At 38.6% G+C, this 12,079-nt stretch overlaps 1 protein-coding gene across 3 annotated transcripts in view; it reads right to left on the bottom strand.

The window, feature by feature from the left end:
- The window catches only part of LOC128983208 (nucleolar complex protein 2 homolog), a 182,470-nt gene that overhangs the window by 128,817 nt on the left and 41,574 nt on the right, over positions 1-12,079 (bottom strand). For all 3 annotated transcript variants that reach the window (XM_054402415.1, XM_054402416.1, XM_054402417.1), the window contains exons 4-5: positions 518-630; positions 306-415 (exon numbers count right to left, since the gene is read on the bottom strand). In XM_054402415.1, coding sequence (XP_054258390.1) covers positions 306-415; positions 518-630 — 223 coding nt within the window. The remainder of the gene's footprint in view (positions 1-305; positions 416-517; positions 631-12,079) is intronic.

The following is a 12,079-nucleotide window of genomic DNA, read 5'->3' as shown; positions in this document are numbered from 1 at the left end:
AAGGATTTTTGAGTTAAGAATGCGTCTATATGTTAATCGGGAATGTGAGCTATCATCATACCCAATTTTAGCTCAAAGGCCTACTCCAACAGCATAACTCTGATAATATTAATTATAATTTAATCTAAAATCTCACTATGTTCCAATCACAGACTGTGATAATTATACAGCTAGATATAGTGTGTTTTCAAGTATAGTTCAGTATCGTTCAAGTAAGTGTTAAAGCTCATTGTTTTCAAGGATTCAGTACTAGATAGGTATAATTATTATTAGAGGCTATTATTTTTAGAGTTTAATTAGCCTACCTGAACTTCCGTCTATTCGGTAATCACCCTCTTTACTGTCTTCTTCTCCAGATACAGTTGTAAGAGCTGCTTGAAATGCTTTTACAATTTCTGTAATTACATTTGTAGATCTGCGGACAAATGGTAGGGTATTTTTAACATGTCAGAATGCAGTCTTATCATGAGGCACTTGTTTGATTATTCTTAACAATATCAAGTGTATGGTAACTCACGGTTTAGTCTGTATCTGATGCTGCCACTCTGACACCATCGCCAGGGTGACCAGTTGCCCAGAGCTGCCTGTCCAAGCCTCGCCTTCCTCAAAATCATCCTCATCACTGTCCAGCTGCAACAACACAAGTAGCCGATGCTTAAGAATAATTGAAAACTTGGGAATAAGCAGATTTGCCATTTTGTACATGTTGAGGGCTAAGGCTGTAAGTTCAATTTAATTATTTCAATTTCTTTATTTATTCAATACAAATACAATGACAAAGGGCTTTATAACATTAGGCTACAAAAGTCTCATAAAAGAGGCTTGTCCGTAGCATTTCTAAAAACATAACATAAAATATAGTTGAGCAAAGAAAAACAGTACCTAACAAAGTCGATAGGCTAATAAATGATAATATTTTTCCTAAAACTACTTAGCCTAACATTAGTATAAGTTTTAAAATTTAAATATCAATAGTAACAAAGAATTAAAATGACTATAAAGATTTTCATGACATTCAATAATTTTGATTTTAAACAAAAACACTGACAAAAATAAGCAAAATAATTTTTCATGAAAACTGTGTGAATTCTCTACTATTCAAATAAATAAAGATTTTTCAACTTAACCTTCAACAATTTATAAGTTTTTACCTTATTAAGAATTTGTGGCAGATAATTGAATAATATATTGTGCTGGTACCAAATAACTCCTTGTTCGTTTTGTTATACTTGGAACAATATAAAATTCCTTTCTGGAGTTATATCTATGGACATTTTTTGTTTACTTATCTGAATGGTAATAATCAATAATCAACAAAAATGTAAACAGTTTTTTCACTGGCAGAACACCTGTCAGCTGATAACACAGCATTGGAAATTCATTTTCATCACTCTGTATTCGAAAATAGCTCATTTCCATACAGCTGAGATCTTCGAAAATCGTCAATTTCCGTACACCAAAACAAATAGTGATCAGCTGACCTTTCCTGACATAAACATTACTTTCGCTACATAAACATTACTTTCGCTACACAAAACAATACTTTGCCTAACATCAACAAAGTTACAACAGAAGTTTTTTAATTTTTTTAAGTTACATGAAGTAGTTTTTTCATCGTGATGAAAAGTATCGTTCAATACTCGTCACGAAAGTCCCATTTCCAGGATGTTCAGAAAATGGGTTCGGCCATATTCACGCATATTTCCCGATTAACTTCCATTTTCCCCAAGGCATTTTTTTACAAATTGAATATATTTGATATGCAAAACTGGGACGGGTGGCGTCGTCCTGTAATCCAGCTACTAGGAGGTTACGAATTGTGGATATTTATAGGCATGCACTGTGGATGCGATACTCCCAGGTGTGGATTAACGTCCGCACGAGTGAGTACTACGACTATCCGCAGTACTATCCTGAAAATTAGACCAATTCGTACATACCAAGGCAAAAATGCGGTTTGGATTCCACTATAAACTGTAGGTCTCTTAGTTGCCATTAGCTGTATGGGCTATTAATTAACAGCTGTGTCTAAGGAATAAGTCAGCCTTAGTCACTAACAAGACTACAAGATTGCACCACTCATCTCCATTCATACTTGGCTTAAAATAGTAAAATACCTACTTTGTATGGTTGCCATTTCATTAAAAAGTATTAAAGTATTAATACAAACAAAATGGGTACACACACTCACGCAAGCACGCAAATCACAAAACAGCTTAAAAACATGCGCACATCACCACTTAACAAAGCACATCTATGTGGCAAAAGAGGTAAGGCCTCTAGCTGGGGTAGCGGTTAGGTGTCCGTTGGGGAAGGTGGCCACCAGTGAGAAATTATGAGTTGCAGTAGCGGCTATTAGTGCCGTAGCTCGTAGCTGTTAACCCCATGAGCTTGCCAGCATGAGCGTTAAAGCATGAGCTTGTCAATACCAGGCTTGCCAGATTTTATCATGTCAACATTACACGCAAAAAAAATCATAATGCGGGAAACTTGAATTTAATCAATGCTCGTATTTAAATTGAATATTAAGAACAAACAATTTTCTCGTTGATATCACATATTCCACAGAAAACTACATTGTTCTGTTAAATCACCTTTTTGCCAACCTTAGTGGATAGTTTGTAGCGAGTCGCTACAATAGCGCAAGTCACGTGACGCGGATGCGCGCGCAGTCGGCCCGGGTAGGCTAGGCACGCGCAGCGAGCCAAGAGACCAGTAGTGTAGTGTCGAGCGCCTGGAGCTGTACATCTAAACCGGATAAGTAACTGTAGCCTAAGATGTCTAGCTAATAGAAGTAGGGGTTGGGGAAGGGTGTAGGTTAGGGTAGATAGTAATTCAATTATGTAATTTATTAGGTTCTCGAAAGGTCGTGGTCGGGTAATTATTATCACTAATTTTGAATTCACATTTGCTAAGTCTAGTAATCTTTTTCACGAATTAGAATATGTCCATATATACAGGGTGTTCATTTGAAAACTTTCCATATCTGTTGTGTGCAAAGGTAAGGCTTTTAACACTTGTTTGTTCTCATTTCCCCCTAATTTGGACATGCCAAATCCAATAAAATTATTTTCAGTTTTGAAAAATGCCCCAAAAGGGCCCAATTTGGGGGGTAGGGGTGCTTTTTGAGAAATTTTCAAATGTAAACATAGGTTGTGTGATACATCAATTTAAAGGTCTAATCACCCCAATCATTTTGGTCCAAAAAAAGTTTAATTATCTTTAACCGTATTTACAGGGTGGGTCAAAACGTTGTAAAAAAGGACTTTGAAGTTAAGTACCGTATTACCCTAAATACTGAACGGAACAGCGCCAAATTTCTTTCCAAGCTTATTCTTGAGCTACTCTTTAAGATAACTTGTAGTAAGGGCATTTTCCAAGTTATTTTCTAATTTTTAAAAAATCTCAAATTTTAAGAATAAAAGAAAGCTGAAAACTCAAAATTCTTAAATAGCAATGTATAACAAATTTCATACCACAAAAAAGGTCATTTTTCAACAAACATTTTACGTACTTAAGTTTTCTTTCTATCTCTTACCGTTTAAAAATTGCAGTGGAAAAACATAATTTTCTATGGTAAAATTATAACTAGTTTTCTAATAAATCATATTGCACTTTGTTCAACGATGTAGTAGGATTCATAACAAATTGATCGACTACTTTTACGTGTGACAGAATTCATCTTGGACTCTTCATCCTGTTCTTTTCTCATTGGTAACTGAGCCAGTTTCAGAAAACTTCCTAACTAAATCATTTACAGACATATGACTCAAGGTTATACCTGGATATCTATTGTTAAACACTTTGCAGTTAACCTGGAACACTTTTGTTATGACCAATAAGTAAAAATAAAGTCTATTTTTTTAAGTTTACACCATATTTGATTAGGTACTACAGGAAATGGTACTTTTGAAATTAGTACTACCATTGACTAGTCAATGGTACTACAGAAAGCGGCCCACGCTTGGGTTTTTCTCATCAGCTATAAAACTTGTTTTTCACAAAGTAAAACGTAATGACTTGTTTGCCTATCTGCCTAAAAATAATTATGAATTGTTTCCTTCAGTTATTGCACTATTTAATGTGTCTAGAGACGAATTTTGGCTGTTTTATTAGAAAACTAGTTACAGTTTTACCATAGAAAATTATGTTTTTCTACTGCAATTTTTTAACGGTAAGAGATAGAAAGAAAACTTAAATACGTAAAATGTTTGTTAAAAAAGGACCTTTCACGTGGTATGAAATTTGTTATACCTTGCTATTTAAGAATTTTGAGTTTTCAGCTTTCTTTTATTCTTAAAATTTGAGATTTTTTAAAATAAGAAAATAACATGGAAAATGCCCTTACTACAAGTTATCTTAAAGAGTATCTCAAGAATAAGCTTGGAAAGAAATTTGGCGCTGTTCCGTTCAGTAGTTAGGGTAATACGGTACTTAACTTTAAAGTATTTTTTTAAAACGTTTTGACCCACCCTGTAAATACGGTTAAAGATAATTAAACTTTTTTGCACCAAAATGATCGGGGTGATTAGACCTTTAAATTGATGTATCACACAACCCATGTTTACATTTGAAAATTTCTCAAAAAGCACCCCTACCCCCCAAATTGGGCCCTTTTGGGGCATTTTTCAAAATTGAAAATAATTTTATTGGATTTGGCATGCCCAAATTAGGGAGAAATAAGAACAAACAAGTGTTGAAAGCCTTACCTTTGCACACAACAGATATGGAAAGTTTTCAAATGAACACCCTGTATATATTTCTCTGTTCATTATATTATAATTAGATACATTATGAACATAAAAGCTGGCTGTGATAGGCAGCTAAGGTAATATTGTGCACTTTGACGAGTTAGATTAATTCTTGCAATAGAGTTGGGTTACGACAGGAAATGTGCGTGATTTGGCAGTGGTTAGAGGAAGATATATAGGGCCCAGGTATCTTCATTTACACTCATACTACTCCACATCATCACATATGGGTAGCAGAGCGTCAAGATCCGGCCAAAAATGCAATTTTAACAGAAATAGAATAGATTAAAACGTGTCTCAGACCAGCCAAGTGCTTTGTTCAGACAGGAAATCGACAGGCTACAGGTCGGCACCACGTGGCAGCTAAGGAGTTGTGTAAGGAAATTTAAAAATCAATTTTAATGTGAATTTTTTAATTTCAAAGTAGAATTAGGAGAACTTGGATATTTTTGATTAATATTTTACCAAACCAAGTTGATGAATATATTTAAATGCATTTATGTAATCACTCACGAGTTCGACATCAAGTCTGAAAGGCAGTAATTGAACTAAATATACCTCGACGACAGGCCGAATGAGTGTTTGATGAATATTTTTATTACGGAAAGCAAAATATTAGGAGTCAAAGTGCACATCGGTATAGTTGACAGGCCACGACCAACAAATCAAAATTTCAAAATTGGGGGGATTTTAAATTCATCTGTATGTCACCTCCCCAACCCCAAAAGGTCATAAATATCCCCAAAAAATTTTTATTTCATAATTTTTACAGCCAAAAGGGTACTGCAGTGAATTAATTAGTAATTAAAGTAGTATTTTAAAACGTAGTCTGACATATTTTAGTTGTAACTCATCACCTTAATTTAAGTTGTGTTTAGAATTTAAGTTGTCCAGCAAAGTTTTGATATTTGAGGTGGCTAGTGAAAGTTGAGAGTCCATGTCATTAATAGGCCAGACAGACTTAGAAGATAACTGGAATGTTAGATAACAGAAGTTCAAAGATAAAGCGACGATTTAAGGCCAGATTTGTTATTTCCAAGCAAACATACACGATTTAAATATACATTACACACAGTTATTACAGGCTCATCTTAAACAAAAATACAAATAAATATATAAAATAAATATAAAAACAGAAAAACATTTAAAACGTAAAAAAAATATATAATAATAATAAATGTAAAAAAAAATGTACTACATAATTAAAAGAAAGCCAAGAGCCTGTGTACAACATTTGCTTGAGTAAATCGTCACTTCACAACATTTCAGTTAATTTAGGCCGTTAATTGACAATGTTGATTCCTTCTGAATCAAGCCAAAATCACAAGGTCAATTCATTGTTCACATCAACAAATTATTATCTTACATAAAATTTCATGTAATTTCGTACAACAATAACACAACAATCAGTACAGCAATAGATGTCAGACATAAAATGCATTACAGTTTTATATTTTACAGTTCACAAAATTTCATTCACTCGCAGCGACCTTGAACATGCAGGTCCGACACTACAACCAAACAAAAGAATTCCGACATACCATTATTTATTTATTTATTTATTTATTTATTTCCCAACGGATTGCACCTTTTTACAAAATATGTGTATACAATTTAGATGGCATTTGCAATATTACTAACTAGAAAAGTAATAACAATGGTAATAACAAAGTGATAATAAATAGTAATAGCAAGTAATAACAAATAGTGATAACAATAGTAATAACAAATAGTGATAACAATAGTAATAACAAAGTAATAACAAATATTAATAACAGAAGAATAAACTAAAAAGAGTATCAACAAAGAATATGAACAGCAAGTTTTAACGATGAGAAGACAAATGTGCAGATGTGCTGGAGTGTGGTTGCTCAAGTGATCAGGGAGACCTTCTTTTTGAACCGGGGGGGCTTCTCACCGAAGAAATCCAGTTGAGCAGCCGCCGTGCTACCAGCCTTGAGTAGACGGCTAATTCCGCTGTTGTAAGAGTAGTAGGCTGGGAGAAAGCGTCTGCTGAATATAGTCCTGGAGCGGGTGCCTCTGGGCGTGGTAATGTCGATACCACTCAGGATGTTGGGGCAATCGACAAACCCGTTAACCAGCTTGTAGAGCATGAATATGTCGGCATGATGACGTCGGAGTGACAAAGGCAGAAGATCGAAGGACTTCTCCACATCGTCAACCGGGGTAGTGCGGTAGGTAAAACCAAGTCTCGGTCCAAGCATCCGTATGAAGCGGGTTTGTATGCTCTCCAGTTGGCTGACGTGGTTCTTCTGGAAGGGAGACCAGATGATTGACCCATATTCCAGCAGCGGGCGTACCAGGGACTTGTAGAGCGTGATCAAGGTGAAGGGTGAGTTGAAATTCCTTGTTGATCTGAATATGAAACCAAGCAGGGAGCTAGCTTTGGTTGTAATGTGGGCAATGTGCTCGTGAGGGTTGAGCGAAGGGGTCATTGACACTCCGAGATCTCGTACCCTGTCCACTCTCTTCAGTGTAGAACCATTGAGGACGTAGTCATATTGGACTGGGGCTGCACCACGTTTGTAGGAGATGACGACACATTTCAAGACGTTGAGCTCCATGAAGTTTTCCTTGCACCAGGCGTCGATGTTAGTGAGAGAAAGTTGGAGGCGCTCAAAGTCAGAAGCTAATGACACCGAGCCAAATACCTTAATATCATCGGCGAACATGAGAAATTTGGTGAGGATGACGTTGCCAATGTCATTCATGAACAGGTTAAACAGCAAGGGACCGAGGTGGGACCCTTGCGGGACTCCAGATAGGACACTGAATGGCGTAGAAAGGCACCCGTCGTACTTGACTACAAGGGTTCGGTTGGTCAAGTAGCTGTTTAACCACTCAAGCAGGGCCCCCCCCACACCATATCCGGCAAGCTTTGCCACAAGGATGTTGTGATTGACCTTGTCAAAGGCTTTGGAGAGATCAAGGTAAACACAGTCAACTTGGAGAGCATCGCCAAAAGCGGCCATGACGTATTCTTGAAACTCCATCAGGTTTGTTACTGTTGAGCGTGAGCGCAGGAAGCCATGTTGAGAGGAGGAGATACATTTACGGAGATGAAAATAGAGGTAGTCCAAAACAATGCTCTCGTACACCTTGGCAACAGCAGAGAGAATGACAATGGGCCGATAGTTTCTGACATTTGAACGATCACCAGATTTGAAGATGGGGACGACAAAGCCACGCTTAAGGGCCGATGGGAAGATTCCAAGTGAGAGCAGGGATGTAAACCAGATAGCCAGATGAGGAGCCAAAATAGGGGCACAGTATTTAAGAACGCACGGAGGAATAGCATCAGGACCGGCTCCCTTATTAGGGTCAAGCGAGGCAAGTTTGAGTTGAACGTCTGAGGCTGTGATGACACATTTAGTGATGGAGAAGTTCCAGCCAAAGTCGAAGACAGGCGAGGGAATTTGGTTCTCCGTGAAGACGGATGAAAAGTAGTTTGAGAATAGTTCGCACTTTCCGGCAGCACACTCAGCTTCTCTACCATCAAATGATAGTTTAGCAGCAGGGGATGGACTGCTCTTGAGTCTGTTGACGTGAGACCAAAAAGATTTTATGTTATGAGGAATGTCGTCTTCAATTCTTTTTAAGTAGTCTCGATGACACTTGGTGGCTAAAGACTTGCACTGGCTTCTCAAATTGCGAAAACTTTCACGATGACGAAGATTTCCTGAGGTTTTAAGAAGTCGATGGGTGGCCTTCTTCCTTAAGACAAGTCGTTTTAGCTCCTCGGTAAACCAGGCAGGAAAGCTTGAGGATTGAAGCTGTTTTGTGGGTGTATGTTGAGATATGATTGAGCCAAGGTGGTCGCAGAAGTCAGAGAAGGCAGATTCGACATCAGGTAGAGAAGAAGGTGAAGGATAGTTAACGTTCTGCAGATCACGAAATACAGCGTCCAAGTTGCATTTTCTGAAGTCAGGTACAATCCTGACGTCCCTCGAGGCTGAGCGTTTCTGCAGCAGGATTGAGCAGGAGAGCGCAGGGTGATGAATGTCTTCGGCAACAAGAAGGTCGTTAGCGCGGATAACTGCAGTTGTAGGAGTAGATGAAAAAATGAGGTCCAGGTAGACACCTCTGCGATTTCGGATTTTGTTGATTTGGGAGAGGTTGTGAGTATAAGCTAAGTTGCGTAGGTAGTTTGAAGAGGAATCGCCTTCGCAGGAATCAAGCTCACCCCAGTCCGCTTCAGGTTTGTTAAAATCACCGAAGATAAGCACATCATCCACGAAGTTAGAAGATGAGAGGATATCCTCCACCACGTCACAGAAGTCGGCATAGACGATGGCAGGCTGGCTGGGGGGGATATATACAGAGCCCAACAAGATGCGACGGGTTCCAGAAGTACAGGTAACAAAGACGCATTCCGAGGAGCAGGCATGCAAGGGGACAAGTTGACATGCTAGGTGATCACGTACTGCTATGAGAGTACCACCACCACTGATCTTATTGCTCGTGGCCAAAGATCTGTCACATCTGAAAACGTTAAAACCAGTAAGGCCAAGTTCTGAAGAGTTCATGTCAGGTGAGAGATTCGTTTCAACCAGGGTGATAATATCGTAGGAGGAAGTTGTAGCACTGATTGAGAGTTCAGAAATTTTGCTTCTTAAGCCATTCACATTTTGAAAATAACAACTGAGGTGATGCGGTGCGCCGTTGGGAATTAATCGTTTTTTGAATTTTTAACAATCTGGGGGATGTTGTTTAGGAACCTTATGGTGAGATCCTTTTCGCCACGGGTGGTGCGTTCCTTTAATTCGGCATTGAGGTTTTGAAGGTGGGCGGCTTCACGGGGAGTTCTGTCTCTGGATAGCTTGACGGAAGAAAATCGTGGATTCGAAATGGTCCCAGAGCTGGCAAAATTCTTCATTGCAGTGATCACATCAGAATTGCTGCCAAGCACAACTTTAAGAGGCCGAGGTTTGTCAGGTTTTTTACCACCAACACGGAAAGTTTTGATCCCATTGCTAGAGAAATTAGGAATGAGGGTTGAGAAGAAGGAAATGGCCAATTCCAGATCATGTTTTTTCCTGGCATCAACATCACCCACAGATGATTCTTCCAGATTGTAGATCATTAAGTTTTTAGCGCGGCGGGTGCGCTCGTTTAGCTCAGTTATGGTAGTTTCCAGATCTGTGGAGGGGGATGCATTTTTGTCTTTTGATTCAAGCAGGGATACCCTGACCTCGATTTGATCCACTCTAGGTTCTGGTGCTGACAATCCAGTACGAATGGTAGCAACTTCGTTCTTTATATCAGCTACATCATTTGAAATGGTATCAATTTTATTTACTTTGTCTAGTAGAGTATCAAGTTTGCCCAGTACCGAGGACATTTGGGAGGTGAGTAATGCGAGTGGTTGGTTGGAAGTGTTCACACAATCTGTTCTGGTGCAGTGCCATTTTGCGTTGGTATTTCCAGAAATCCGCTGGTACTCTGTTTTGCTCATAGCAATGCAAGTCCTGTGAAACCATCGTTGACAGGGGCCATCGCAGCTGACGCCTTCCTCGGTATCAAAGACTTTTTTGACGCAAATAGGGCAGGAGGTAGACATGATGTAAGAGAAGAAACACGGCTCCCCAGTGACCCGACACTTGTTATAGTACTGCCTGCGCAGATCTAGAAGGCCGTGGATTTTGGACGTCCAGAGATTCCCCTGTGGCGAGTGGCGACAGGTTTGGTCACAACGAGAACGGTGGAAATGGAACGAAAGATGGGCCTAGGTTTGACGATGGGTTGATGTTTGGATGGTTATTGCAGGGCAGATTGTTAATTACTTGACGAGTCCATCAACATATAAACTCACTGTAGTTTGTTGTGCAAAACTCCAGCGGAGCCGAGCAGCCAAAACAAGGTAGGTGACAAGAAAATCAAAAATTAAGCGGAGTCATATCACAAGTAACACATTAAGTCTGCCATCTTGGTTTTTTTTTTTTGACCGACATGCCATTACCCTGCTACACTCTTTCGACCACCTTGATACCGTAATATGATACAAATTCAAATACTCGGCGATTCGCTGACTAAACGTCTGGAATATTTTGTTAACCGAGAAGGTAGTAAATTAAAATTAGAATACAGTATGGGAATTTCAGGCGCAACAATTGGACAATTAAAGAAACAAATCAAAATCACAAATCCATATTTCAACAGTGAAATACCATTATTGTTATGGATAGGAACCAATGACATATTCAGCAATACATCAATAACAATGATGACACAGCAATATGTATCATTGCTCAGGGTAATCAGGAAGCGTTATCTAGGCACCAGGTTGATACTGTTAGGATTACCATATTTCCCTAGGTCAGAATATACACCACACACAATAGATAAAATTACTCAATTCAACACATTTTTACACACATTGTCAAATCAAAATACCCAACCAATTTTTCTAACACATGTTTTAAATTCAAATAAATATTATTTACACATATATAGGCATTCAAATCGTAGGGATGACATACATTTGAACAATATAGGGAATCAGATCTTAGTCAAACATTTGACACACCAATTACAGTAAAATACAATCATAAGTCCAAATTCACACCATTTTTTAAATAATTTCTCTCTTTTTCTTATTAAATTACAATTTGCCCAGCCCAAACTCTTCCCACCTGTTTGGTAAAATAGTTGATATTAAAGAAGTTGTTAAGGATTGAATTTTTGTTTACTATTCAAATAAGAGTAGATCAAGGCAAGATGTCCAAGATTTACGAGTGGGAAACAAAACCCACGGGGGTATCATGGATACGAGAATTTGATGCGCAAAGCGCAATTCTACAGTGCGAGAAGTGGGGCTTAACCCCAGCCAAGACACTGGAAGAGAATAGGGTCATTTTAAAGAACGCGGTGACAACACAGGTGCCAAGTGTACCAGACACACCAAAACCCACAGAACAAAACACACCCATCTTAGCGGATCAGACGGCGGAAATGATTAGAATCACAGCCCAAGCCATAGGCAATTCAATCGCTCAAGCCTTATCACAAAACAAACCTGTAACACAATCAACACACACCCACACAAACCCGAGATTAGTTGACGATCTAGCGTCGAAAGCTCCCAATTGCAACGGCACTGACACAAGCAAATTGTTAGCCTTCTTGAAAACGGCCATTCAAATTGAGAAATTAAAGTTAGCCGACGACAAATCAATCACAATAGCATTGTTACACAAAACAGCAGGGCAATTAAGGGATATTTGGACCATGGCATTGCAGGAGAGCTGGGAAGTCAAAGGTAAAACAATTCCTACTATAATTAGTACCTTTCTGCCAGAAAGGGCAAA

The sequence above is a fragment of the Macrosteles quadrilineatus genome, unplaced genomic scaffold, assembly GCF_028750875.1.
Source record: "Macrosteles quadrilineatus isolate MER2022 unplaced genomic scaffold, UCM_ALF_1.0 Scaffold_1__1_contigs__length_201487025, whole genome shotgun sequence".
NCBI lineage: Eukaryota > Metazoa > Arthropoda > Insecta > Hemiptera > Cicadellidae > Macrosteles > Macrosteles quadrilineatus.
The sequence above is the reverse complement of the archived record's forward strand: the minus strand, read 5'-3'. Positions and strand labels throughout refer to the sequence as shown.